The sequence below is a fragment of the Calypte anna genome, chromosome 7 (genome assembly GCF_003957555.1).
Source record: "Calypte anna isolate BGI_N300 chromosome 7, bCalAnn1_v1.p, whole genome shotgun sequence".
NCBI classification, from domain to species: Eukaryota; Metazoa; Chordata; class Aves; order Apodiformes; family Trochilidae; genus Calypte; species Calypte anna.
The window spans coordinates 16,220,311-16,247,343 of NC_044253.1; the positions used below are offsets into that span (position 1 = coordinate 16,220,311).

General features: G+C 57.8%; 2 protein-coding genes across 3 annotated transcripts in view; both read right to left on the reverse strand.

Moving 5' to 3' along the window:
- Window positions 1-8,938: 8,938 nt before the first annotated feature.
- IHH (Indian hedgehog signaling molecule) lies at window positions 8,939-20,125 on the reverse strand. Its single transcript, XM_030454738.1, has 3 exons — window positions 19,823-20,125; window positions 13,903-14,164; window positions 8,939-10,858 (listed from the first exon to the last, which is right to left on the reverse strand). The coding sequence occupies exons 1-3, from the start codon at window positions 20,123-20,125 to the stop codon at window positions 10,197-10,199; spliced, it is 1,227 nt and encodes a 408-aa protein (XP_030310598.1). The 3' UTR covers window positions 8,939-10,196.
- Window positions 20,126-25,173: 5,048 nt separating this feature from the next.
- Window positions 25,174-27,033, reverse strand: part of NHEJ1 (non-homologous end joining factor 1) — a 43,591-nt gene continuing 41,731 nt past the window's right edge. Inside the window, exons 6-8 of one of the 2 annotated variants that reach the window (XM_030454282.1) lie at window positions 26,127-26,244; window positions 25,798-25,895; window positions 25,174-25,540 (exon numbers count right to left, since the gene is read on the reverse strand). In XM_030454282.1, the coding sequence (XP_030310142.1) occupies window positions 25,427-25,540; window positions 25,798-25,895; window positions 26,127-26,244 (330 nt within the window). In that variant the 3' untranslated portion in view covers window positions 25,174-25,426. Of the gene's footprint in view, window positions 25,557-25,797; window positions 25,896-26,126; window positions 26,245-27,033 lie in introns of both variants that reach the window. The other variant, XM_008497035.2, reaches the window with a different exon arrangement.

Sequence of the window (27,033 nt, forward strand, 5' to 3'; positions counted from 1 at the left end):
CCATTTATCCCCTGCCTGATGTACCTTGTGTTAACTGTGCCCCAAAGGGGTATCCACAGATAACCACTTTGTCTGCTCCTGTTCAGTAAGTGCAGACCAGTGGGAGGTCCATGCTCAGATCAGTTGCCCAGCCAGACAACCAGAGCTCCCTTTGCTGTGTCCATAGCCTCAAATGAATTGTCTGCTGCAATTTCCATTCATGGGAGGTCAAGCAGCAGGAGTAAAAATAAAAGAACAAACACCCACATGGCCAGCAAAGACATCCATCTCTAGTGCACATAAGTTTTCAGTATCTGCAGAGACCCACAACACTACCTACAGTAGTTCATACACTTCCACAAGCTGTTGCCAGCAATGCCTGAGCTCTCAGAAATGAGCCATGGGGATCACAGGTAGTATTTGGGAGCATAGTTCAGTTTTACAGCCTTGTCACTTCCAAAGCGTCACCTTGGGGAGCAATGTAACATCCGTCAGCAAACCCAACTGCCACAAGATCAAAGCCAAGGGTACTGAGAAAAATTCACACCCTGAAAAAAATTAATGACTGGGACCAGGCTTCCATTTTCCCAGAATGGAGTACTTATCCCAGACATCAGATGAAGATGCAGCTCATGCTGGGCCTTTGTCTTGATTTCTATTAATCTGCCATTTCAACTGTTCCTAGATGCAGTCTAGCACCAGTTCCTCCTGGTGGGTTTGGGTGACCTGCCTTCAGTTTGAAGCTACCTCTGAGACAGGGATTGGTGTGCTCAGCCTGTCCCAGAGAGGTGGCAGGCAACTTAATTTCTGCCCAGACTATAGCTTTTAAGCCTTGAATGAGCTCCCTGTCCCCAGGATGGTTGTACTCTTCTTAGTAACCATTAACAACTGCCTAGATCACAGCCCTCAGAGCTTTCCATCTTTAGAAACTGCTTTCCTCTAAGAGATGTACAGTGCAACAACTTTGTTTAAAGCATCCCTGGGGAAGCAATGGATCTTGCTGCTGTGGCCCTAATGTCCCAGGTAATCTTGCAGCACTCTGAAGTCCCAAGCCAGCTTGTGGAGAAAAATGTCCCACTCTCATCCCTACTCTGCAGCCTCCAGCCTAGAGCATGCTGAGCCCCTGATGAGAAGCTCTGGGTGTAAGAGCCCTCAGCCTGCTCCAGATTGGGGTGTCTCAGATTTTGTGGAAGCCCTGATTACTGCCAGCAGCAGGATGCTGCCCTTCCCCTGCCCCTGTCAGCAGGGCCACCTGCTATCTCCGGAGTCTGGTAAGCCACAGGAGGCTGGTGGGGAAGGTAAATAAACTGCCAGCCCTGTGGTGATTTGTGGCTAAATGAACAGTTGAAGTCATCAGTGAGTGGCCATGGGCCTGTAAACCAACCAGATAATGGGTCATAATCAGTCTCACAGTGGTGGGAGCTGAGCCCAGACTGTGCAGGACCTGGCATAGCCAGTCCCCATGTCCCAGGCTACTTGGTGGCTGCCTCCTCTGCAGAAACACTGGCAGAGGCATCCACATCACTGTCATGGGAGCAGAGTGGCCATCTGCAGAGCCCCACAGAAATGCTCACAGGGGTTCTTCTGTGTCTTTACAGGTCTCGCCCTACTTTGGTGATGGCAGGAGACAAGTGCCCAGCAAGTCTCTGAAGCCACCTCCCTGCCTGCTTCTTTAGGTTCTGTGCTCAGTGGTTGCCATGCCCTGTCCCTACTTGAATCCCTTCCTGCAGGGGTTTGCCTGCTCCTGCCCACCCCAAGGCCTTCCAAGACAGACACAGGCTCCTGAGAGATTCTCCATGCTGGCACACCAGCTGCTCAGCCTGACAGCCAAGGATCTGCCCTAGAAATCATAAGTCCCTCTGCCTTCAACCGCCTGCAGGGGCTTGGTGAAGTACACAGCTTCCCCTGCCCACCTTACCCATCCCTCGCATCTCTGTAAGCACCAAACCCCAGGTACCTGCCCTGAGCAAAGGGGTTAACAGGCAAAGCAAAGAGGGCTCAGTCCCTCCTGGACGGCCCTCCTGCGGGGATTTTTGAACAGCTGTTTATTTAGCTGAGCCATTCCTCAAATAAGCTGCCCTATCTCTGATGGCACATGGCAAAACTGAGTGGAAAAACATGCCAGCAGCTCCCATCCTGGAGCAGGGGGCTGGAAAAACAGCATGGGAAGGTCCGTAGGTCAGGGAAGGGCACCTGCCCCAAGCAGAAACAGCTAGGACAGCTCTGAAGTGTCACACCTTGTGCTAGCACATGGCCACTGCAAAGGGCTAAGGAACAGCATCCCGCAGAATCAGGCCCCACCCTGCAGGGGACAGGCAGGGGATGGACTCGGGTTCCTCTCTATCAGCTGTTGGCTCAACTTTCTGGGATGTAATGATGCTCTACAGAGGTGCTCAGGCTTGTTGGGTTGGGGGACAGATGGATTGTCCTGCTGTAAATGCATGGCTTGAAGGAACACACAGCACACAGTCAGCACAGATCCATTTCTTGCAAGGACCCAGGGTCTGACTGCTACAACCAACATCTGGACTTAAGGATCTTAAAGGTCTTTTCCTACCAAAACGATTCTATTACAATGTTTCCAGTCCCATTAGCCCCTGGCCCCTTTCCTCTGAGGTCCTGTAACACCCTGAACTCACAGCACCCACCCAGAGATTGCCTCCATCCTACCACCCCCAAAAGAAGGTCTGGAAGCACCTGGTCTCATCATCAATGTCTACCCAGGCCCGCAGGGGTTTTTTTTGTTTGTTTGTGGGGTTTTTGTTTTTGTGTGGGTTTTTTTTTCTTTTTTTTTTGGTGGGGGTTGGGGCAGGGATGGGATTTGAGGAAGTGGTGTAGAGGTTAAACAGCCTCCTGTAGCCCAGCTTTCTCCAGGAAAGCAGGGAAGCAACTGAATGCTGCTCCCCTGCTCCCACAGCCCTTGCCCAGCACACTGTGGCACACAGCCTGTGCACAGCCAGGCTCTTCTCCTCCCCAGCAACCCCATCACTTGGCACACCTGGGGAGCCCCCAGCTCTGCTTTTTCCTCTCACCTCCAGGATCTTAAGGTTTTGCTTACTGGGTCATGACCCAAGATCATAACTACTTTCCAGGAGGGAAGGGAGCCAGGGCTGAACACTGTGTGAGAGGGCAACCAGACAAGGGAAACCCAGGGATGGCTGCAGGGTGACTCCCCCCCTCCCTGCATCAGAGCCTCACCTCTTCTCTGTTAATGGCCTTTCCATGGAGTCAGCTCCTAACCTGCTCCCAGGGTGACTGGATAAATCAGTTGCTCCTCCCAGGACCTTGGGCTCTAATTAATGTCAGCTCATTAACAAGATAACGGCCATTTATTACCCTGTCTCCCTGGCTGCTGATTAACTCTTTCCCAAGGCAGGGACAGGAGGTGGTGATGTCGTGGGACAGGGATGCTGGGAGTGGGTGACATCTCTGCAGCGAGACCTAGGGGCTAAAACCTTGAAGAAGCTGCAAAGACTCATGGGCTGCCCCTAGGCTGTCACAGTGGCCTCCAGCACTGAGCCTCAGTGTCCCCAGGTGTGGCTACTCAGCCCATGGGAGAGAGCATGGAGAACTGAGACCCAGAGCTCAGCACAAAAACTCTGCACAGCCCTGGCCCCCAGCTGCTATTTTGAGGAGCTGCCACGCAGTCCCACAGATGGCTGGAAGACATAACTTCACAACATGTCCTTGCCTCCAGAGGAACAAGCATCTCCCAGGGTGCTGCCTATGCCACAGAGCAGTGGGGCAGGATGATCTACCCTGGGGCAAGAGGGAGCCTTTGACTCACCAGAAACCTGGGTATTAAGGGCAGGAGCAAGGGTGCTGGGTTGGGCAAGGTGCCCCCACCCACAGTCCAGCGCCAGGCTGGGGGAGACAAATGCTCTCAGGACATCAGTCACGATGTTTGGTGGCTCCCTATTAGTGGGAGCAGTGGCTGGTTAATCAGGCTGAGGGCTTTGGCTCGTTAAGCTGACACCTCTGTTGCAAGAGTGAGACATGGGGACACACAAGGTGCCACTTATTTATTTTCTTCTTTCCCAGGGAACATATTAAACAAATTAAATTCCTGAAGTGTTGGGTCAGCACAGACAGCTCTGAGCCTGTCCCAGCTCCACCTAGCTCAGCTGCAGGGAGGGGACCATGCTCCCCAGCCCCGCAAACCACTTTAGGGTCCCAGCTCCCTCCGCCCCCCCCCCAGTGTCTTTCCATCCCCTTTCAATATGACACAGCCCCCTTGTTCCCCTGTTTCCCTCCCTGGGCTGTGCTGCAGCCATGACTGTGCAGTGGTGCTGAGCACAGTTAGGAGGGCAGGAGAACTTTTGGGAAATGCATTGATGATTTCATACAGAAAGTCCCCCGGAAACCTGGTTGCTGTCCCTGAAAGGACTCCCTTGGCCCTGCAGGGAAAGGAGCTGAGGGGTAGCCTCAGACGTTTTTGGAGCAGCTTGTAATGAGGGTCAGGGGCTGGGTTCAACTACAGACCTGTTTTCTTCTTTGCATTCTGATATTGGGCTAATGGCAGATAGGCACTGCAAGGTCCCTCTGCAAACAGGAATACTAGAAGTGAGTGCACTTACACTCTGTAACAAAAAAGTCTCCATCACAAGACTCCATGACCTCTGGATAAAAAAACAAAAAAAACAAAAAAACCCAACTAACCAAAAAACCCTAAAAAAAACAAAGAAAAAACCCCACTGCACTTCCCAGTAAAAGCTTTTGTGCTACAAACATTAACATCGCTGGCATTGGCCTTAAATTGTACAGAGCCTTGGCAACAAGGTGATTGCTTGGATGCTTTGGTGAAGCATTACCCTGCACTGGACTCCTTGCCAGCTTCAGCATCAGTCACGCCTTCAAAACCAAGTGTTGTCCGTGCTCAGCTCCCCTGAGGTTTGAGATGACATTTCCTCACTGGTGGGCTGTTTTGCTCTTACCCAGCACCAGCTGCCTTCCAGCCCTGCTCCAGGTCTGGTTAGGTGACAGGCATGGATGGAAAATTTGCTGCAAATTAGTCATTGGTCCTGGTAGTTGTTTATTAATTAACCATTTGCAACTCTTCCCTCCATCAACACTTCTTCCTTTATCATTCTTTCAGCGACGTCAGTGGCAGCTTGTCCCACTCTGCTGTCCCATCCCACACCAGCCCATTTCATGTTGTCATCCCCATCCCTTCACATGTCCCAGTACCTTCTACACAACCTTAGTCCTTCAAGCACCTCTTCCTTTCAGGAACGGACCCACTTTTTGCTGGTGGAAGGGTGACTCCCTAGAGGCTGGTGAAGAATTAGAAACAATTTAATTTACCTCCCTATTCGGGTGCTTTGATGAGCTGAAAGGCCCCTTGTCAGGCAGCAAATCCATCTTCCTCCAGTCTTACATCAAATTTCATTCACTAATTAGAAACTCCTGCCCTGGAGTGTGCTGCCCCCACCCCAGCCACCCCTTCTCCCCACCAGCACCATTATGAAAATAAATGGTTCCATTAGCTGCATTGTTGTGGCTGTGGGGCCCAGCGCTGGGAGTTATTAGAGCAGGAGGGAGGGCGTTGGATTAAGGCAAATGATTTATTAAGGCAAAGGACCCTGATTAGATTCTTACTTGTCCCCTGCATGGGAGGACATACTCACACATCCCCTGTCCTGATGGCCTGGGAACCTCAGAGCTGTTCTTGGAAGGGCAGGGCAGGATGGCTGCAGGGTTTCCCTGGAGCTGTGTCCTCCTGGAAGCTCCTGCAGCTCTGAGATCCCCGTGTTGTACTGGGACAGTGTACAAAATGATGGCTGACGCCTGCAGCCAGACCCCACTTCATGGCCCGTGGCTGCCCCTGCCTGCCCCACCCTTAATGGAGTGTGGGGGACCATCAGCATCAACCCCAGCTCTGCCTGCCCTTCAGTGGGGACCCACAGTGGGTGCTGGGGGATCCTGCTGACCAGGAAGGGGATATGGGAATGGAAAAGTAGGCCTTGGTGTGTTAGCTCCAAACCCTGTGCTGTGGGAGAGGGAGTTTGAGGGTGCACCTCTAGCAGAAGAGTTGGCAGTGCTCACCTGAGGTCCGCATGGCTGCACAGGTGGGCATTTCCCCAGGGTGCCCCTGTCCTGGAGTCCTCACAGTGCTCATGCTGTCACCATGGGCCACGTGCATGTCCCTCAGCCTGTCCCCAGAGGGGACAGGGATTACACAGGGGCACCTGTGCTTGAGATATAAAGTGACTGGGCTGAAAAGAGAGTAATTTGGGGGATCTGATGTTGATGCTGAGAGCTGGGGAGTGTCCGAGCCTGACTGGTGAGGTGGTGGGCATGAATCTGTCCGGGGAATAAACGTATGTGCAGGGAGTGGGTGTGTGCATCTGCCTGTCCATGTCCATGTCCATGTCCAAGTACAGTGGACTGTGGTGTGACTCCCCAGGCTGCTGCCTGCCAAAGCACCTCAATCCCTGCCCAGGGAGATGCCAAGCGCAGGCAGAGGGTCTCTGGGGAGGGGTAGTCAGCCCCTGCAATGAAGGGGCCAGGGGAGGAGGATCCCAAAGCTCTCCCTAAGTGGGTGCAATGGTTAAAAAAGAGCAGGAGGAGAAGGGCTTCGGGCAGAGAGGGAAGTGGTGGAGTGATTTGAGGCGCAGGGTAGGGTCACCAGTCCATACCATGCACACTTTTGGGGTTTCCGTGGGCCCGGGGCCAGAGCGCTTGGACCCACCTCCCCTAGCAGCGCTGCAGAAAGCAGAGTCCTGCCCCTGCCCCCGGAGCAGCAGCACTCCGAAAAGCCATTAAGTTAAATCAAGCTAATGCAAGCCAGATCGAGAGGCTCGCTCGGGCTCCCTCTACGGGCACCTCCTTCCCACTCCGCTCAGAGGTGCAGGTCCCCACAAACAGGAGATGCGTTCGGGGTGCTCCACTCCCACTCGCACAACCCCGACGCCCCCCACACCTCCTCCTCCCAGCTCTCGCTGGGACCAGCACCCAGCGTGCCAGCCTGGGGCCGGGAGCGGGGCTGGCTGGTGCTGTCACGGCAGAAGGCCACACTGCGAGGGACAGACGGGAGAGGCGGGGACGGGGACGGTGTCCCCCACCCTGTTAACAGCGCCGAACCCTGTACCCTTTTCAAGGCTCTGAATAGGGGGTGGTACTTCTCCTCCCCTGAATTTGGGGCCGGGGGAGTGTTTGTGCTCGTTTAACAAGCTCAGACAGAGCTGGAGATATCAGGGGAGGGCAAGGGGGGGGGGGGGGGGGGGCACACGCTGCCCCAGATGTGGGAGCATGTGGGGGATTTCTTCTGTTGCCACATGCCCTTCCTCTCCCTCCCGCCCACCATTCACATGGTAATGAGGACAAATTGATGGAGAGACACCCATTGTGGTACCTTCCAGACTGGCCCTTCTGCCGGCCACCCACCAGCATCCCCATCCATCACCACCCGGGCAGGGGCCTGGTGGGAACTCCTGCCCAGGACTTGGCACCTTAGGAGACTCCCCTTCCCCAGCTGCCCACGAATAGTGCCCCCTGGTTTTCTGAGGCTTTTTGACAAGAGAGTAGGGAATACCCAGGGAAGAAGGAGTTCCCCATAAGTCCTATCTGCCAGCTGGACAGTATTTTGTCCGCCCTATCCTCCTCACGAGTCTTTATGGGGCTAGGGGGGATTTAATGAGGCTTTACAAAGACCCTAAAATCTTATTTAGGGGTGTCCCCCTTTCCTCGTCATTGCAACCCAAAGCCAGCACTCTCCTACTTTTCCTGCCTCCACCCCAAAGCAGCCCCACAATACTCTGACACATCTTCCTAGTGGGCCAAGAGCTGTTCCCCCATGCTCACTGGTATCCCAAAAACTCAAACAGCATCCCCTGTCTCTGTCTCTCCCTGCCATGCCTGTGATGGCAGCTTGATTGAAATTTCACTCCATAAAGTGCCTCTGGAAAGCCTGACCCCATGGCCCCCCTTGGGACCAATTTGTCCTTCTCTGTAATAAGAACCTAATTAAATTAGCTCAGCTGCCTCATAGAGCCCTTAAATTAGCCACGGTGTGGAGGGTTCTGGCTGATAGCCTGCTGCTGAATTGCTCTGCACTAGCCATGCAGCGGGGTCCAGGGAAAGCCCTAAAGGGACCCTGCTTCCAGCCCCCCTGGGGACACCAGGGCAGGGCAGTTTTGGGATGGGGCAGAAGGTGCTGAGAGGGGAGAGGAATGGAGAGGCTGGGTGGTAGGACTTCCCTTCTGCTGACATGGGGATGGGGCGGAGGCAAGACAGGGCTGACAAGGGGGACAGACCAAGCAGTGACCACCTCTAGTGACACTGGAAACACACTGTCAGGGTCCATGTTCTCTGGTATCACTGGGTTAGTGGATGATGTGACAGAAATAGCGGAGAAGTGTGTCCCAGTAGAGCCAGGCACTGGGATGGAAAGGTGTCCCCAGCAGTGGCTGTCTCTCTTACATCCTGCCCTGCTTGCCCTTGTCTCCATGTGGCATCAGTGACAGCTTGGTTCCAGGTAAGCTGGGTCACTTCCACAGCCTCCAGCTGCCCACCTCCCCTGGGTATGAAGGAGAGGAGAGAGCGAGCTGACAGACACTGGGGTGGCCAAGCCTTGCACCTAGAGAAGCACAAGACACCCTGTAGCCCTGCCTGCCCTGTTTATGATGGACAATAAGCATCTCCAGACCCTGCCTGTCCTTCCTGCACCAGAGCTTGGAACACCCACCTGGGACATGATGGATTTATTGGGCCGTGTCCCCAACCAGGAAAGGTATATCCAGTGAACAGACAAAAATGCACCTGCTGTCAGCCATGCTCACACTCTCTCACTTCACACCGGACAACAATCGCCATAAACACTGTGCTTTAAAATAATATTTAAATAATTTCTTTTTGTTAAAAAAAAAAAAAAATCACCCTCCCACCCCCAACCAAAAAGTTTTCCCCCCTGCCCACTCCCATCTCACCCTGCATGCGCCCACACTGCCTCCCCTCTATGGTACATAAAAAGAGCAGATAAATAAATAAGGACGCGTGATGCTGCAGTGGGGATGCAGGTCACAGCCCCCCACCCCTTCTGCTAGACTGGAGCCAGGGGAGGCTGAGGGTCTAGCAAGGATTTTCGGGGGGGACCATGGTTGCAGCTCTTATGGGATGCCCCCCAGGTCCCAGGAGCAGTTGAGCAGCAACAAGTTACCCTGAGGGTTTGGGGTGCTGGGACATCAGGGAGTTGAAACCAGGCAGGGTCTGGAGCTTGGGGAGTTTTTATAGTTTCAGGATGGGAAAGGCATGGCTTGGGGCTAAGCCAGCTCAGGGTGGGAAGCTCAGAAGGCAAGGGGGGGAGCTCTTTCTCCTCAGCCACTTTCTGTCCTCCAGCTGCAGCAGGCTGGGGCTGCTGCCTTAGCATTCCCTACTCCTGCTCACACCACTGCATGCCCATGCCTGGGTGGCACTCACATCCTCCTGCCTTCACACCTGTTTCGGCAGCCCCCTCTTGCCAGCTAAAGCTGTCACGGAGTCCCCATGAACATGCCTGACTGGGTGGTAGTTTAGAGCAGAGCTCAGGATCCCATTCTCTAGTGTTTTGCTCCAGCAGCACTCATGTCACCGAATCACGGGTCTCATGCCAGAGCCATGTCAGCCCCTCAAATCTGGCCAGTGCTTGGCACCCCTGGCCTACAGGGACTGTTTTTGGGTGCCTCGCTGCACCTTCTGTCTGGGCTGAGGGTAAGGCAAAGCCCTAGTACCTGGGTCACCCTCCACCACCCTGTCCCAGGGGTGGAAATAGCATCACCCCTCCTCCTGCCCAGGCTTCCCAGCAAATGGCCCTGGGGCCCCATTCCCAGTGACTCCTCACTGCTGGGTGCAGGCAGGCTGGGAGCCCTCCTGGAGCAACCTCCAGCCAGAGGCTCTTCCCATTCCTCATCTATCAGACCTGTCATTAGCTAATTCTGCACACGCACATCAACACATACACACACAAATAGCAGCATGTGGATCCAGCTGGGGGCACTCCCATGTCCGAGGGGACCCTTCATGCCTACCCTCTGCCCCCAGAGGAACAGGTGGTGAGCATGGAGGAAGCACACCATGGAGCTCTGGTGCCCCCTATCCAGGAGGTGACTGTGCCTCAAGCAGACAGTGTTGACGGCAGCTCCCCATGGGCACCCAGCTTTGGGAAGGGGTGCTGGCCCCTGTTGAGCTGCCCTGCAGCCACCACCTCCACCAGTAGCACCGGCTGCAGGTCGGACACATCCTCAGCTCTCTGCCTGGGGTACCCCCAGTGGGTGAAAGCTGTCAGGAGGCAGGAGCAGCCTGCCCAGGTGGTAGAGCATCCCCGAGTACCAGTGCACCCCATCTCCCTGTGCCCCTGGCCACCCTACCAGGCTGTGGTAGAGCCGGAGTGGCCAGAAGGCCAGCTGTGCCAGATGTTGCTCCTGCACCAGGGCAAAGCATGAGGCCACCACACCGTCCACCACCAGCGTCCCGTGGCGTGTCAGCGGGGCATAGGCTCCCACATCCCTCCGGTCCAGCACCCCCACCACCTCGGCGGGCTGCAAGCTGCCTCCCCCCGACACCACCAGCACAAAATGTCCAGGCCGCACGTGGCTGGCAAAAGTGGGGCGGAAGCGGGCGGCGGGCGCCGAGGAGTTCTCAGCCACGAAGAGCAGGTGGGTGGGTGTCAGGGTCAGGCGCCGGGGTGGCTCCTGCGTCTCAATGACATAGAAGGAGGTGAGGGCACGGGGCTCCTTGTCCAGGAATGCCAAGAAGTCACTGTAGGTGGGCCTGCCTGCCCCATCCATCGCCAGTACCCGCTGACCTGGGCGCAGTGCCCACAGAGGTGTCTGGGCACCATTCTCCAGCGTTGCCAGCGCCCACCCTGGGAAGCAGCCCCCTGTCTTCGCAGCAGCTGAATGCTCTACATGGGGAGAGAGAGGACAGGAAGGTTACTCATCTGCCAGACCCCCAGCATTACCCTTCCATAATGCACAGAGACCCTCCCATGTGGCCCAGCTTTGCACACACACACTACCTTGGCATCACCAGCATGCATACATTCCCTACACACCCTCAGCCACCACACAGCTCCTCTAGGTATCTGGTCCCCCACCCACCATGCCACTGGAGGTGGCACTTGGTTGCTTAAGACATGCATGACACCACCTACTGCCCTCCATGGTGCCAGGGCACTGGTGCTGCTCTGCAGAACCAGGTCTTGAAACCTGAAACTCCTGGTAGGGGGAGTGGGGTGCAGCCATCCTCAAACGCTCAAGGCAGCACTGGGGAGAATCTAAAGCTTGAAAGAGGGGAGTCAGAGCCCTGAGCTGGTGGCATTTTGAAGAGCAGAGAGACCAGTGACACTTTGCATGCCCACAGCATCTCCATCTCCTGCCTGGATACAACTTGGGCCTGGGTACCACTTGGAAGGATGCTACAAGGAATGGTGCAGGGTGCAGCACCCTCCCCCATCAGAGCAGCACCCCACACTATGCTGAAGCCCTGCTCCCTTCCCCTGCCTGTTTGTCTCTGCACCACTGATGCCAGCCGACCCCCTCTCTGAGCTGCCGGGAGATGTCACAGCCTGTGGGCATCAGCAGGAGAAAGCTACCAGCCTCCTGTGCAGGATTTCCCTAGCTGTTGTCACTGCTTAAAGCACCCAAGTGCTCTGGTTCTTGTTCCTTGGGATGGTGGCACGGTAGTCCTACCCCTCCCAGATGAAAAGATGAAGAAAGCTACCAAGTGTCACCCAGGGCCCATCCTGGCACTTAGCAGGGGAACCCTGGATTCCCACAGTACAGTGGTCAGCTCTCACAGCAGCCCTGGTCCCACTAGCCCCAGTAACCCCAATCTTAGTGCCTATATGATGGCCTCCCACCATCTGCCAGAGGCATCTCATCTAGAACCCTGCTCCTGGCTTTCACAGTCCCAGCCTCGAGCTCCCAGCCCCCCTCCAGGCACTCTTCCAGCTCCCTCATCTAATCCCTGAGTGTCCACACGCAGGTGGCAATGCTCCCATCCCTCCCCAGCTTTGGGCAGAGCCAAATCCCAGCCCCCAGGCCCATGAAGAGAGGCATCGATCTCTGGGACAGAAACCTTTTATTGCTCAGATGAGATGCAGTGCCCACTCTGTGCCTGCTCCAGAGGCCAGGTCCCAAGTCCTCCACCCTGCATCCCCAGGCAGGCAACACAGCCATGGGGAGGGGCTGGCAGGAGGGTGAGAGGGCCACCTGGCAGAAGTGGCAGGCACAGGCACTGGGCATGGAGGGGTGTGCAGGTGCAGGAGGGGACCCGAGGAGACACAATACATACAACAGGCCACAAGGCCATCTGTACATAAATAAAAGCCATTTACTAAGAGGCAGGGGCAGCCTGGCTGCCCTCCGTACACAGCTCTGGGTGGGTCAGGATACACATCCCACAGCCCTTGCCACACACTCTTGGGTTCCCCATGGTCTTGGGGAAAAAAATGGGGGACCCAGAGCCCCAAGAAGCCACTGCAGAGAAGAAGCCCTCCAGGACCTTAGTGCTCTGGTCTGCTTCCTGGGTCATAGCATCCTCTTCAGCTGGTCCAGTACTGAAGATCCTCCATCCTTCTCCAGGGGCACAGCCCCACTCCTCTGGACAGCCCCAAGGCTCTGGGGTCATGATCCTTGCTTCAGAGCCCAGCCCCATTCCTCCGGCCAGCCCCACAGGGTGCTCTGGGGCACGGGAGCTCTGGTCCTTCGCCCACGCTTTATCCTTCTTCTTCGGGGGCGCATCGCTCCCCCTCTGTGGCGCGATCGCCCCACCTCCATTGCCGGCTGGTGTTGGGCCCGTCCTGGCATCGGCACGGGGGAGCGAGTCAGCGCGGGGGGGCAGGCTGGCGTCTGGGGGTGTCAGGCCGCAGGCTGCGGGCTAGGGGAGTAGGACAGGCAGATCGCAGTGGGAGCCAAGCCCGGGGACAAGAGACACGGGGCAGCACTGGCACCCGCGCGGCGTGATGCAGGGCACGTGTGTGTGGGCATAGCCGTGGGCACACGCGTGCAGCCACAGCCGCTATACCCGTGTGAGTGCAACGGGCTCTCCCCTGTGCGCGCGTGTCCACAACCCCGAAGTCGTCCAGGCTCCCGTTGGGCCTCCTGTAGCAACCCTACGCACAGGCAAATCCCGGCCCAGCCTGTCGCGACAGGCAGGGCTCCGCCCGCTCCGGTGCAGTGCGTGGGCCGCTGCTGCCCTCTGCTGCCCGCAGCCAGCGCGGCCGCTGCAGCATCCCGGGCAGAGGCAGCTTCTCCCCGGGCTGGGATGGGGAGCGGAACCTTGCACCCTACGCAATCCCCTCCCGGCCACCTGCAGGGCCTGACAGCAGCCGCAACCCCCCTCTCTGCACCGTACGAAGGAAAACAAACACCGGCAGCGAGGAGAGCACCACTCACTCAGGTCCAGCCGCCTCTGCCCCCAGCACGCCCAGCTCTGGCGCCCTCCACAGAAGCTGCACAGCAGAGAGCTGATCCCCGGGCAACCTGGCCCATCCCTGCCTGGGTATCTCCGTCCCCATCCCTGGCCAGTCAGTGCTAGCCAGATGCTGCTGCAAAGGCTCAAGAGCTGCCGGGGGTGCAGGAGGAGAGGGCTGAATGGGTCTGAGTGTAGGAAGCTGGGCACTGAGGGACTGCAAGAGCATGGGAGATGGATGTGATGGGCAGACTGAGGGGACAGGCTTGGGGAGAAGGGGACACGGGGTGGGAAAAGAAGGTGAGAACGTGGGTCAGGATGCAGGTCCATGGGAGCTAGATGGGGAATTTGCCCCATGGCATTGCTGGCCACAGGTGACTCTCTCCCCACACAAGTTTGCCCCAGATAGGGAAATCAGGCTCGAGAGGGAGCACTCCCTGGTGTAGCACCCGACCCAGCCAGCCCAGCTAACTGGGCATGTCGCAACAGAGGGTCTGTCCCCCAGCCCTGCTCACTGCCCCCCCCAAGCCTTACCTGACTTGACAGAGCAGTGGATGTGGGCCTTGGACTCGTAGTAGACCCAGTCGAAACCAGCCTCCACGGCCAGGCGAGCCAACATCCCGTACTTGTTGCGGTCACGGTCCGAGGTTGTGATGTCCACAGCTCGACCCTCATAATGCAGAGACTCCTCTGAGTGGTGCCCATCCTCGTCCCAGCCCTCTGTCACCCGCAGCTTCACTCCTGGCCACTGATTCATGACCGAGATGGCCAACGAGTTCAAGCGGTCCTTGCAGCGCTGCAGGGCAGAGAGGCAGAGTCAGTAAAAGTTTTTTGAAGGGGTAGGTGGGGATCTCAGAACATGAGGCACCTTGTCCACCCTCTGCCCTCCAGACTCCCTGCAGTGCCTGATGCCCCCTTGTGTGACACAGCATGTCCCAAGGGTATGCCAACAGAATATCATCTCCAACTCCATTTCTCCCTGGCTTCACAGCTCATTGAAGAGCCTTGGTCAGGGTGAAATACACTTTCTGCTCCCAGGACACCTCCACTGGTCTATGACTGCTCCAGGGGCTTCCAGCTGAGGGAAGGAGCATGCAGGAGCTGAGACCATGCTACCTCCTGGCTAGAAGATTCTCCCAGGGTCTTCAGCACTGCTTGTGGGCACAAATGAAACAACCTGCCCAGCTCTACTTGGTGTCACTCCTCAATTCCTGAGGCACCAGGACACAGTGCTAGGCAGACTCATAGCTTTGTCCAGCCTCTGATCATGTGGGAAATGCCAAAGCCACGCAACAGCTCTGCTGAGCTGGAGCTGAAGTGATGTGGGGTGAAGCCCCTCTGCTTCTCCCTGCCACAAGGACTGAAAACCCAGGGCTAAGGAACAGCAGCAGATCCCAAAAGCCCCAGACCTGGTGGCCACAGAGGGAACACAAACAAAGCAACTGACCTGATTCATCCCACCCCAACACAGTGCTCCCCAGCAAACAGAGGGATGACAGCTTGGACACCTGCACTACAGCCCTCCAGCCTTGTTCTGTGCTTCTCGCTTCCCCCAGCCACAGCTGAATCTTAGGGAGGGACCAAGCCTCTGCAGTCTTGGCTTGCAGAAGTACAGGTTGCACTTCCAGTCCTTTCCCCTGCTGCAGAAGGAGTAGAGGAGAGCTAGAAAGTGTCAAGAAAAGGCAATATGGGAGCTTCTACATAAAACCTGGTGAATGGAGTATAAGAGTGCAGCCTAGAAAGGAAATGCTGGAGGGTACTGAGGCATGCGATAAAATCAGGACTAAGTACAGAGCATTCAAGGCCACACATTAAGACAGTCCTGGGAAGCATTAAATGAAACAACTGGGCAGTAGTCTAAAAATCAGAAACCACGTGGGGGGGGATGTTTTCATATGATGTTCAGTTCAGCACTGGAAGTCCCCACCAGGGGATGTCATGGGTCGTGAGACACAGTCATGGTGATTATGAGACAGGGCTGTAAAATCCAATGCTAGTTACATCCCTGGGCTCAGAAATGCCCCAGCATTGCTTCTGCAGGGAGCTGCTCCCAAAAAATGTAGACCCTCACCCTGTCTCCCAGCACCTGCTCCCATCCCAGGGAAGTGGGCACTTCCACTCTTGGGGAAACCTGCTTACACTTGGCAGGGTCCCAGCCCCAGGAAGGGCAGTGCCAGGCAGGCCTTTGCCCTGCACGGGGTGGGGAAGCACCTCTGCCCTCATCCCACAGCTCCCTGGGTGTGGGGAGATAAGCCAGGAAGGTGTCAGACAACAAGTTGCTAGGTGACGGGAGGAGGGAGGGGGCTGACTTTTGTTCCCATGCAACACCACCATGGTGCCACTTGGCACAGAGCACAAGCATCTCCCAAGATCCCCGGCCCCACGGGGACCCCATAGACAAGGGCAGTAAGGGGGTTCCCGCCTCGTGGCAGTCCTCAATCCTCCCCTGCATCCCTCAGTCATCACTCCAGGTGTCCTCTCACCACTCCCACTCCAGCACCTCTCTCTGAGCACCCCCTCTGCTCTTCTCTCCTTCGGAGGCACCCTGCCCGCACAAAAATATCAAGATGCTCCAACCTCTGTCCCCCAAGTGAGAGCACTGCCTGCTCCCAGTCCTTGCAGCCAAGACACCCCTTTGCTACCGGGACCCACATGGGGTTCCTTGACCCCTACATGTGCTTCTCCTAACGCAGCCCCAGCCCAAGAGTCCCATCTCCCCCCGCCCTGCCCGGGGCAGCGTCCAGCTGCCTGCCTGCCCTCCCGGTTGGACACGCAGCACGCTGCCCCCGGGCTGCCGAAACGGACGGCCCTGCTTGTGCCTTTGGTGACCAGCAGGTGTCAGATCACGGGCAAGGACAATCGGGGACTAGCAGGGAGCTGGTACCGACGGGCAGCGAGCAGGCAGGGAGCGGGGAGCAACAGACAGGTAGCAGGTACCAGTGGACAAGTATCAGGCAGGGAGGGTCGGGAAGAAGGCAGGTACTAACGGGTAGGGAGCAGGAACATGCAGGCAGTGGAGCAGCGGGCACGAATGGGCGGGAAACAGGCAACTATAAGCAGGGAGCAGGCAGGGATGAGCAATGATAAGCAGGGAACAGGTAGTGATAGGCAAGGGTAAGCAGGTGGGGATGTTCAGGGAGCAGGCACATGGGGCACGAAGAAGAAAGTAACAGTCAGGAGTAGCCAGGGATGGGCAATGGGCAAGGAGCAGGCATGGGCAGCAGGGAGCAGGCATATATGGGCAAGAAGGAGGTAAGGTTGGACACTGCCTGCCCGGGGACTCTGCTGCCTGCTCAGACAGGTAGGCAAAACCCAAGAAACCTGTGAGAATGGGTTGGCTGTAGGAGCCCACCTCCTCCCCACGAACAGCCCATAGGGGTTACAGCATTCTTAGGGACAACAGTGGCCATGTCTGCCTGCATGGTCCCCTTCCTGACCAAGGCTGAACACAAGGTCTTGGTGAAGACATGGAAATGCCACCATGGACCACTGACAATCCATGGACTTGAATGTGATGTCCAAGCTCAAACATGGCACTGAACCCTGGACATGACACACAAGCCCCACTGTTGCAGTCCTGCCTGCCAGGAGGCTGAAACCCACACAAATGGACTGTAGCAGGATCTGTGGGGAAGGCAGGTAGTGACAGTCTGGGGGGGGGGGGCACAGGTGACTTGGGCAACCCCAGGTCACATACAGGACAGGGCCCCATGTCACCATGCTAAGCTGTTTGGGCCTGTGCTGTTACATGACCATCCTGGAGAAGACCCTGGGAATGCTGGGCCGGGCTGAGCAGACACCCTCCCCACTGACCAACATTTGCATCTCCCTTCTTATCCCAGACTGGGGACACGACCATGTCTTGTGAAGCAAGCTAAGCCCTTTAGAGAAGGCAGCAGGTTTGGAAAGAAGGGCATAGCTCCAACATGGGGCACAGCTATCAGGGACCCCAGGAACATCTCAGAAGAGTTATGCAGGGCATTCAGGTGTGACCACAGTTTCAGCAGAAGGATTGTGGGTGAAATCTTCTTGGCCGCAGCTACCCCCATGTCTAAAGCCTGGCCAGCAGAAGAAAGGTACCAGTAGCATCTCTCCTCACAGGTACAGATTCTCTAAGGGGAAGCCAATAGCCCTATCCCAAGGTCTCTGTGAGCAAGTCCTCACCACTGCAAGGATGGTCTCCATGCAAGTTGGTCCAACAGTGGCTACCAGGGGCTTAGGCAGAGGCTTGGGGTTAGGTCTCCATGGGGGCAGGGGGCCCAGGACATTCCTGGGCCAGGCTGCTGGGGAAAGGTGAGGCAAGCTCTGCCTCCAGCCTTATCTCAGCACCTCCGAGTGGGACCAGTGAGAGCAAACACACTGGAATTCTTGAGGAAGATGAAACGATAAAGGAAAGGCGGGCAGAGAGCAGTTCTACCCACCCCCCCCAAGCAGGCGGCATCTTCCGCCTGCCTGGGATACCCAGACCCTTGGACTTGGGGAAAGAAAACAGGTTTGAAGTGAGTCAACAGCAGTAAAAGCCAGCACACTGGGGGAAGGGACAAGGAGTTGGGTCAATGGCCTTTCCCAGCCCATAGCAACACAGGGCATGGTGCCAGAGCCAGAGGTCCCATGTCTGGGGACATCTCCTACAAACAGAGGCCATAGGGCAATCCCAGAGAGCTGTGGGATGGCAGCGAACTACCATAAATCATTCTACCTCCACAGCAATGGGGAGCTGCGGACCTGGCCAAGGTATTACAGTACCCATCTGTGCATGGATGTGGGGTGTCCAGGGACCCTTCAGGGGTAAGAGCCCTCATTTGGGCACCCTAAGACCAGGGAGCTTCCAGGTACCCTCTCAACCAAGCGGCAGGACAGTGGGAAGTGTAGGGCTGGCAGGTGAGACACAAAGCCCTCCGTCTTCTAGGGGTGCTGGGAGCACTGTCTGGATTAGGACAGGCAATGGGAGCACTTTCGAGACCAAATGCATCCAGAAACCCAGTCTTGTGCCCAGCTCAAGCAACACAATGTCACCTGCTTCCCTGATGCATGGCCTAGAAGAGCCCACTGCTCCCTCAAGTATCCCTGAAGCTGTTCTCTGGGGGATTCAGGGTCCAGCCTCAGAGTTCCAGTGACCAGCAACCATGACGTGTAACCCTCTGACACGCCTCACAGGGTGTCTCGGTCCCTCTGCTGCAGTCCCCAGACTAAGAACCACCCCAGATTGCGGCCCTTGCCCTCAGAGACCCGCCCCTGGAGCAGCAGGCGTTGCAGGGCTGTCAAGCCAGCACCCAAGTCACTTCTTCCTTTGTTACCAAGACCTCGTTCAGAGACTATGGCCAGAGCCATACTCATCGCCTGCCACCATGGCCATCCACGCTCAGACACCTGCCAGCCCCAGACCAGGGGGTACAGCGGGCAGCTACAGCTCCCCCCTTCCTCGGCCGGGAGCTCGCTCAGGCTGTAACCAAGCGTTGAGGCTGGTGGCCAGGTTCCTTAGCAAGGCCGTGCAGCTCCTTATCTGCATTCCTGAAACCCTCAGGCATTCTCCTGGCAATATTAAAACACAAAGTAACCTTCGTCCAGCATCATCCCGCCTCTGCTGCCGTCTTGTGTCCCATCCAGTGCTCCCACCCCCCACCCGCTGCGGCTTCCCAGGGCACTTGCAAGCTTGCTGCAGAAGCGAATTCTCAACAACAGGTTGTCCTAACCCGGAGAGCAGCCCCTGTCGGGCACCCTTCACCATCCCACCCGCAGACACGCGGGAGGGGGGCACTAAGGAACAGCATCGGGTTTGGGCAACAAAGTGGGGACAAGGACAGCACGGGCGGTCCTGGAGCCCAGCGAGCTGCTCTGCCCACTCCCCCTTCCCCGCCAGCACACCGGGCTCTCCTTTGCCTCTCGGCTCCAACAGCCATGCTGCTTGCTCTGTCTCCCGGGAGAGGCGAGGGAGCTGGTGCAGGATGGGTGCACAGGGCAGGGTACTGCCCCATGGAGGAACAGTACGCCTCAGCACTGTGGTTCGGCAGGATGCTGCCGGATCGAGGGCAGTGGTGGCAGGGATCAGGGTGCACAAGGACTGCCTGCTGCTAGCTCAGGGGACACGGAACATGGGCTGGGGTGCAGCAGGGAAGGCTGCTGCCAGCTCAAAGAACAGGGTGCTGCCGGCTTGCGGGGCAGGGTGCTTCCGACTCGGGGCGCAGCGGGACAGACTCTTGGCCAGCCCGGGTCCGACACGCTCAGCTCAGCCGAAGGGGCAGAGCTTCGCAGCGCCCGGCCGAAGGGAGATGTCCACGGTGCACGGCCGGCGGCCCGGGTCGGGCATTGGGATGCCCGGGACGGAGCAGCTGCAGTTGCATGTCCCCTGCTGCTGCCCGCACCAGGAGAGCGGGTACTCAGGGCGCTGCCGAGCAGATCCGGTGCCCGCAGGTGCCCGTCGCGGGGGGACAAGCGGGAGGCGTCGGGGCCTTACCTGGGTCATCAGCCGATCGGCTCCGGTGTTCTCCTCGTCCTTGAAGATGATGTCGGGGTTGTAGTTGGGCGTGAGCTCCTTGAAGCGCTCCGAGTTACGTGCGATCTTGCCCTCGTAGCGGCCGCTGGCCCCCAGCGTCTTCTCGGGGACGTTGGGGCTGAACTGCTTGTAGGCGAGCGGGATGAGCTTGCGGGGCGGCCGGCGGCGGCTGCCCACCACCCTGCCCGGCCCGCAGCCACGCACAGCCGGCGCCAGCAGCAGCGCGCACCCGCTCAGCAGCAGCAGAAGCCGCGCCGGCTTCATGGCGCGCCCGGCGGCCCCGGGGCGGCCCGGGGGACCGGCGGCTCCGGGGGCCCCGCTAGGATCGGCCGCCGCTCCCGCCGCCCGCCCCGGGGCTCCCCATGCGGCGCGCAGCCGGTGGGCAGGTGCCGATGCCGATGCCGGTGCCGGTGCCGGTGCCGGTGCCGGTGCCGGTGCCTGTGCCTGTGCCGGTGCCGGTGCCGGTGACGGCGCGGCGCGGTGACTGCCCGGCACGGGTGCGCTTCGGCTGCCTGCTGCGGCGGGCCGGTGTCGGCCCGCTCTGAGCTGCCGTGGCCCGGCGGCGGCAATAAATAGCGAAGGGCCGTTTGTTTTGGCAGGAGAACGGCTGCTTGCGGGGCACGGGGCGCGGGGCTCGGGGCTGCCGGAGCCCCCCGCGGTTTGTGCCCCGGCGGTCAGGGCGGAGTGGCCGGAGCCGGAGCACGAGCCACCGCTGCCTCCGCTGCCCGGGCAGAAGTGAGAGGGGAAATTGAAGAGATCCGGGACCGGGAACCGCCAGGACCGCACCCTGCCCGTGTCCCAGCCTCCCAGCTCCCTCCCTCTCTCTCCTCCTCCCCGTGGAACCTGCCCCGGGCCGCCCGCAGCCTCCTCCCCCCTGCCGAGCCCTGCAGCCCACCCCGCTGGGGGTGCCCGCCGCCACCTGCCCCCCGGGATAGCCCCGCCGCCGTCCCGCACGCCGCACCCCCCTTCCCCGTGGCGTCCCGCGGGGGTCACCCGCTGTGGCGTGGGTGCGAGGTGGCACCCCCGGGACTCCGGGCCCCTCCGCGCCGCCTGCTCGCCAGGGGCCCGGGCCTGCGGGTGGGGATCAAACAGAGCAGGGAGGCAGCTGGTTGAAATTTAACCACAATATTCTCGCTCCCCATTGTTTCCAGGGAGGCCCGATATTTCCACAACAGGATTATGGCATCTGATTAACTCGCTGAGACAACAATGAGGGGCTGGGATGGGCTTCCCCTTCTAGCTGCCAAAAGGGGAAAGTAAATATAACACCCTGATTTCAGGAGAGAGGGCCTGTAGGGCCCCCCCGGTTCTCCCCCAGCTGTGTGCCAGGGAGGGTTCCGGCATGGCTGTGCTTGCACCCCTTCTGACTCCCTAGGACCTTCCCAGGTGAGGCAGTGCCTTCGGATGCCCCTGTGTGCACAGCTCTGCCAGGGGTATTCCCTCACTTGCTCTTTGGTGGGCACAGGGCATGGGTCCACTCCTACGGGTAAGCAGAGAGGCCAGGGTGGAACAGCTGGGCTGGCAGTCTGGCTCTGGCTCTGGGATGTGCAGTGGCACCAACAAGCAGCCCATGCAAGAGGGATGTAGGCTGGGAAGCCAGCAGCACCCATGAGCTCAGGATGTTGCTATCCAGTGGCTCCAGTGGACTATTTCCTTTGGAGAAGATGCAAAGTGAGGTTGGCCAGAGGCATCTACATCAGGTTTTCACACAGCTGCCACACACTATCAGAGCCCAGAGACTCTGTGAAGTCCTGACACTGTGCAGGATGGTGAGGCTGCCCCACTGCTCTTGCATGTGGTAGAGAAGAGGGTCTGGCTGGTAGCCACATCACTTCCACATCTCTCCTGCTGATCCTTCCAGTGGAGCATCCCTAAGAGCATCAGCAACACAGAAAGCAGAGGGGATGTGCCACAGCACCACTCCCTCTCCCTGGTCTTTGCTTCCCAGAGCTGCTGCACAGTTTGCTGTGCATCACAGGCACAGGAAAATGGGAACATGGGCTAGGTCCACAAAGTGCTCCAGGATGGTTGGTACTCCTAGCAAAGGAATGAACCCAGCTTTCCACTTTGCTCATCACTGACAGGAGGAAGTGGGGAACAAGATTGTCTGAGGTGGTGCTGGGCCTGAAGGGTGCAGGACACCCCCAGGCAGAAGTATCCTATTGCTGTGGATGGCCAGACCTAGACCTCCAAATAACCTCTGCATCCTGCCAGCATGCAGCGTGCCTGTCACACACGTTTGTTCCCTCCCAGCAGCTCCAGGCTGACAGGAGCCTTGCCCAGCCCTCACTGGTGCAACATTCATCTCCGACGGAGGCCCTGGGCTGCAGAGAGAGAGCTGGGTTTGTCCATGACAGCAGCTCCTACCCATTTCAGGGGCCCCAGCATCTTGCATCGTCTGTGGACACAGCAAGCAGTGATAGTATTCTGTCACTGGGTGCAGAGTCCGTCACCTCCCCACGCAGCAGGGACCTACTGGGCTGACCTGATTCCTGCAAAAGACATGGGACACAGGAGAATCACTTCTGCTCCTTAACAGCTCTGCACTGATGAAGAGCAGTCCCCCAGGAACTGCCTCAGCTCTGATTATCCCCGGGTCATGCCCCAGCCCTGCTGCCCTGTGCTGGTGCAGGAGTGACTCTGCAGCTAGCTACACTGCTCCAGCTCTCTGCAACCCCTTCTCGGGGCTCAGACGAACGGTGGGTTCACTGCTGCACACATCTGCATTCCCAGCGCCAGCCCTCCTCCCTGCCCAGCAAAGCCCGCTGATACGAGGGGCCAGGTGGGACAGGAACTGGCCAAGGCTGGGTGTGCTAGGAGGCTGGAGGCTTCGACAGGGGCTGTCCAACTAAGGGGTGAGGAGGGACTTCTGCTGGAGTGGCAGATTTCTGCAAGTGGAAAGGGGCATTTGTTGACGCAGCGGGAGGGCACAGTGAGGAATCATCTCGCACTGGAGGTGGGGGAGACGCAGCACTCACCCCTGTATCACACTGCAGTTCCCACAGCGCTCAGCTGCTCCAAGCCACCAACTAGGACGCCCGGCCGGCACACTCCGCTCCTGCCTGTGTTCCCACTATGCCCGCGTCCCTCCTGCCTCCGCACCTCATCTTTTCCCTCTAGTTCTGCCCCGAGCGTGACGATAGCCTCCCCGCAGCCCCCTGGGAGGGGTTCCAGGGCTGCCCGGGGCACGGGGCTCTACAAACCCCGCAGGGTTGCCCCGAGTCGGGCGCTGGGAGAGGCGAGAGGACGGCGGAGCCGGGCGATGCAGTCTAGGTGGTGCTATTTCTCTATTTTTGCACTGGACGGGTTTGGGATTTTCCTCTCCCCATTCGCTGCCTTGGTCGTCTTCTCTCCTCTCTCCCTCTCTCTCTTTTTTTTTTTTTTTTCTTTTCCTTTTCTAAAAATACTTGACAGCGATTGAAAGGTCCCTTTAATCGAGGCCACAGAGCCCTTATTAAGGGCACGGGTCGGGGTGCTGGGCCGTGCCCAGCATAACGGCTTCATTAAATCCTGCGAAAACTAATATTTATGGAATCAAATTTATGGAGGCCAAGGCCGAACTTGTGGCCTTTAATGTGTGTCGAGAGCTCAAATCGAGCTGGCTCCAGGGAGGAGGGGGTGGGGACAGGGAAGGAGACCCCAATGGGACAGGATGGAACAATGAGTGGTGATACTCCCTGGAGCCAGTGGCAAACTGGGCCAGGGTGGCACCAGTGGTGTGATGCTGGAGCCTTGGGGGCTGAGGTCCCTGTGGTGGCCTGGGGAGCATGAGCATCCCTGGGGCTGACATAGGCTCCCCTGAGTTGGGTATCCCAAGAAGAAGCACATACACAGTTGGCAGCCACAACAATCCAGAGTTGCAGGTGCTGTTTTGCACCACCCACTCCTCAGTGGCCCACCAGCCACTGGCATAGACAGGATGGAGATGTGTCACCCCCTAGGTGATGTCCCCCCAGTCCTGAAGGAGACAGACGAGCCAAATGCCCTCGCTGGGGTGATACACTGTCCTCTTGCCCAAGACCCAGCAGGGAGCTGGCTTGGACCAGAGCAGCTCCCAGTCCAGAAGATGAAGCCCACATTGGTGGAGCAGAGGTTGCATCAAGAGACAATCTGGTGACAGATGACATGAAACATAAAGCTGCTAAACTGCTGCCATGGTCCTACACAGCCAGTAGCAGGACCCTTCCTGGCAAATGGAAGGAAGGCAGGATCCTTAGCTACAGCTGTCAGCACAAGCTCCCCATCCCACAGCTTCTCCTTCTCACCACCCACCCTGCCCTTCATGCTGCTCCCTTGGAGAGGAAATATAAAAAGCAACTGGCTGCTCTCACCCTGCCACTGGCCAGCCACGGCCCAGCAAAGGCCCTTTCATTCTCCTTCCACAGACATAGGGGCTGCTCTGGATATTTCTGTTTCCCCCTTGTCGCCCTAGAGAGCAGTCAGCGTGACTGCAGCCTGTCCAGCCCTTGGGAGCAGGCAGGGGCATGGGTCCATGTTCCACGAGACCACGAGCTGCAGCCAGCCTGCAGCAGTGCTGCCTGGCTCTCTGCCTGCTATGTGAGGACCCAGCTTGGGCAGAGTAATGGGGTCTCAGCACCAAAGGAGATACAGATTGAAAGAAGAGAGCAAGGATTAAAGGATGGAAGGATGTATGTATGTATGTATGTATGGACATATAAGGTGTGGAGTGGCAGATGTGGTGCTTTTTTTCCAGGGAGCATCTGCAACCTGTTCCATTGCTGCTTCCAGGCCTGTGAGTTTTCAGTGTGATAATGGTTTGGTCATCCCCTGCTCTGTGCATGAAATAGGATGGATTAACTCCCCATCACCTGCCAACTACCCCAGGGGAAGCTGCCTGCATATGGAGGATGGCCCTTGACACAGCCAGGCTGCCTTTGCCAACTCGCTGCTACAAGAGCTACTCTTGGATTCAGGCACCAGCATACGGAATGGGATGAGGAGAAGCTGGGCTCTAGGTCCTCAGGAATGTTGTGCCCTCAGGATCTGGAGGTACTCTCATGCACACCCCAACCCACAAGCTGCTGCTCAGATTGAGGCACAGCACAGGCTGGGAGATGCTGTCCTGCCACAAGGCAATGATCTGCTGTCATCCCTTCACTGTCTGCAGCCACTGCCACATCCCTAGGACAGTGGGACCAATCTGAGGGGGACCGAGAGCACCAGGGGCTGCAGCCCTGCCTGAACAGTGCAGGCCCAGGGGAGACAGAGAAGGAGTAGAGGATTTTCACTCAGACACAGCCCTTTATTGCAAAACCACATGAGAGCAGCCAAACTCCATTGCTCTGCTGGAGTCCCTGCTGTCCCACACCCACCCAGAAGCATTCCTTCCACTTCCCCCAGGTCTGGCACTGGCTCCATCACGGGGTAGCCTGAAAGAGCTCTACACAGTGAAGAGGAAGAAAAGAGGCTCCTGAGTCACGGTTCAAGATGGCCCATCACCTCCTGCTGGAGACACCTCAGGAGAGGACTCTGTCCCAGACCAGGGTCCACCCAGAGAAGCAGGTGGGGAGGCAGACAATGTATGAGTGCTCTGCACTTCCTTTCTCATATGCTGAGGGGAGCAGAGACCCTTGGAGTGGGTGCCAGTGACTTTTCAGCTGAAAAGACCCTTTGCCTTCTTTGGCTTGGCCTTGGCAGCAGGTGGGCGGGACTTCTGAACTGGAGAAGAGACAGGCTGGAACCAAAGTGGTGACAGTGTCAGTCCCCCCTGGGGAATCACACAGGATGGGTGCACATGTGCAAAGAGTGACATCCCCCCCCCCCCGTGATGTGCAAGCCACACATATGTGTGTGGGCTACAAACTGAGCTGAAACCCCAAATCCACCAGGTACAGTTTGGAATGCAAAGAGGAAAGGGAGGTGTGGTCCCCGTCCTGCCATTGGTACAGAGAGGCTGTTTCTAGAGCTGCACTCACCGTGGTTCCCTCACTGGAAGACACATCAATCTGGGCTGGAGGCAGTGGAGAGGGATGCCCTTTGGTTTCTCCAGCGGGCATTTGGTCCTCAGTGTCCTCTGGTACCAGCAGAAGGAGATGCAATTTGGGATTCAGATGAGGGAATACAGGGTGTTGCCCAAACCCACACCAAGAACAGCACCTGGGCTGGGGAGTTCAGCCCTCGGGGGGAAGCAAAGGGGGAGACTGTTGCATGGGGTGAGTTGCCCTCAGGGCCCCACTCCCCCCAGGCTGGGGGCTCAGCTGCAGGGTGCCTGGATTCCCCACCCCAAGGCCAGGGATCTTCTCACCTGAGCGCAGCCGTTTCCGAGCCTGCTTGGCCTCTTGCTGTGTCACTGCCGTGTAGAGCTGTCGCAGAGCAGAGGTGAATGCCTGTCCCTCTCCCACACCACAGACCTGGGGCAGGCTCTGCAAGAGAGAGCAGAGGCACTGTCACCCAGCTGGGAAATCACCTGTCAGGAGCTGATTCCTGCCAGGATGCCCTGCCACGGTTCTACAGTGAGGCAGAGAAGGTGCCGTACATCCCTCTGCCCATCAGGTTCCATTTGCTTCACCTCAGGAGCTGCACCATGGCTTGCAGGAAAAGCCAGCTCTGCCACACGCGTGTGCACGGCCTCGCACACCTGCTTCGGCCCGGCGGGCTGCTCTCCCATTCAGATGCAGACTGCTGAGACTTGCGAGTCATTCATGAAACGCCGCAGATAAGATCACACGGGAAGGGCTGCAGCTTCCCCGGCAGGAGCAGCTCAGGGGCCGCGGCTTGTCCGATAAAGACAGCAGAGCTTTAGGCAGGGGCAGGACCTCTGCACGAGGTGGGAATGAGGAGTCTCTGCCTGCCACCACTGCCTCCAGAGATGTCCATGCTGGCAGAAGCAGCTATCTCTGGTGGCCCCATGGCAAGTGACATTGATGTGGCGTTTAGACAAGGGATGCTCAGGTTTGCTCCCGGGCTGCTGCAGCACCTCCTCCCCACACATATTTTTTTCTGCATCCTGGCTTGATGCAAGGAAGCCCCCCGTCTTCCTGCCTGCCTGGCAGGATGCCACCCTTGCTCTCTGGGACACACAGATTGTGCATGGGGCACCTTGGCCCTCACACCAGGGAGGCCAGCAGGCTGGGTGAGGGCCATGTGCTGCTGGGAACACAGTCAGAAACAAACACATGCAGGGATGGGGAAATGCATGTGTGCCCTGGAGG

Coding starts and splice junctions, on each gene's coding strand:
- IHH (XM_030454738.1), bottom strand. CDS start 20,125: ATGAAGCCGGCGCGGCTTCTGCTGCTGCTGAGCGGGTGCGCGCTGCTG. Junction 14,165..19,822: donor CCGATCGGCTGATGACCCAG/GTAAGGCCCCGA, acceptor TCTGCCCTGCAG/CGCTGCAAGGACCGCTTGAA. Junction 10,859..13,902: donor CCACTGCTCTGTCAAGTCAG/GTAAGGCTTGGG, acceptor CTCCCCATGTAG/AGCATTCAGCTGCTGCGAAG.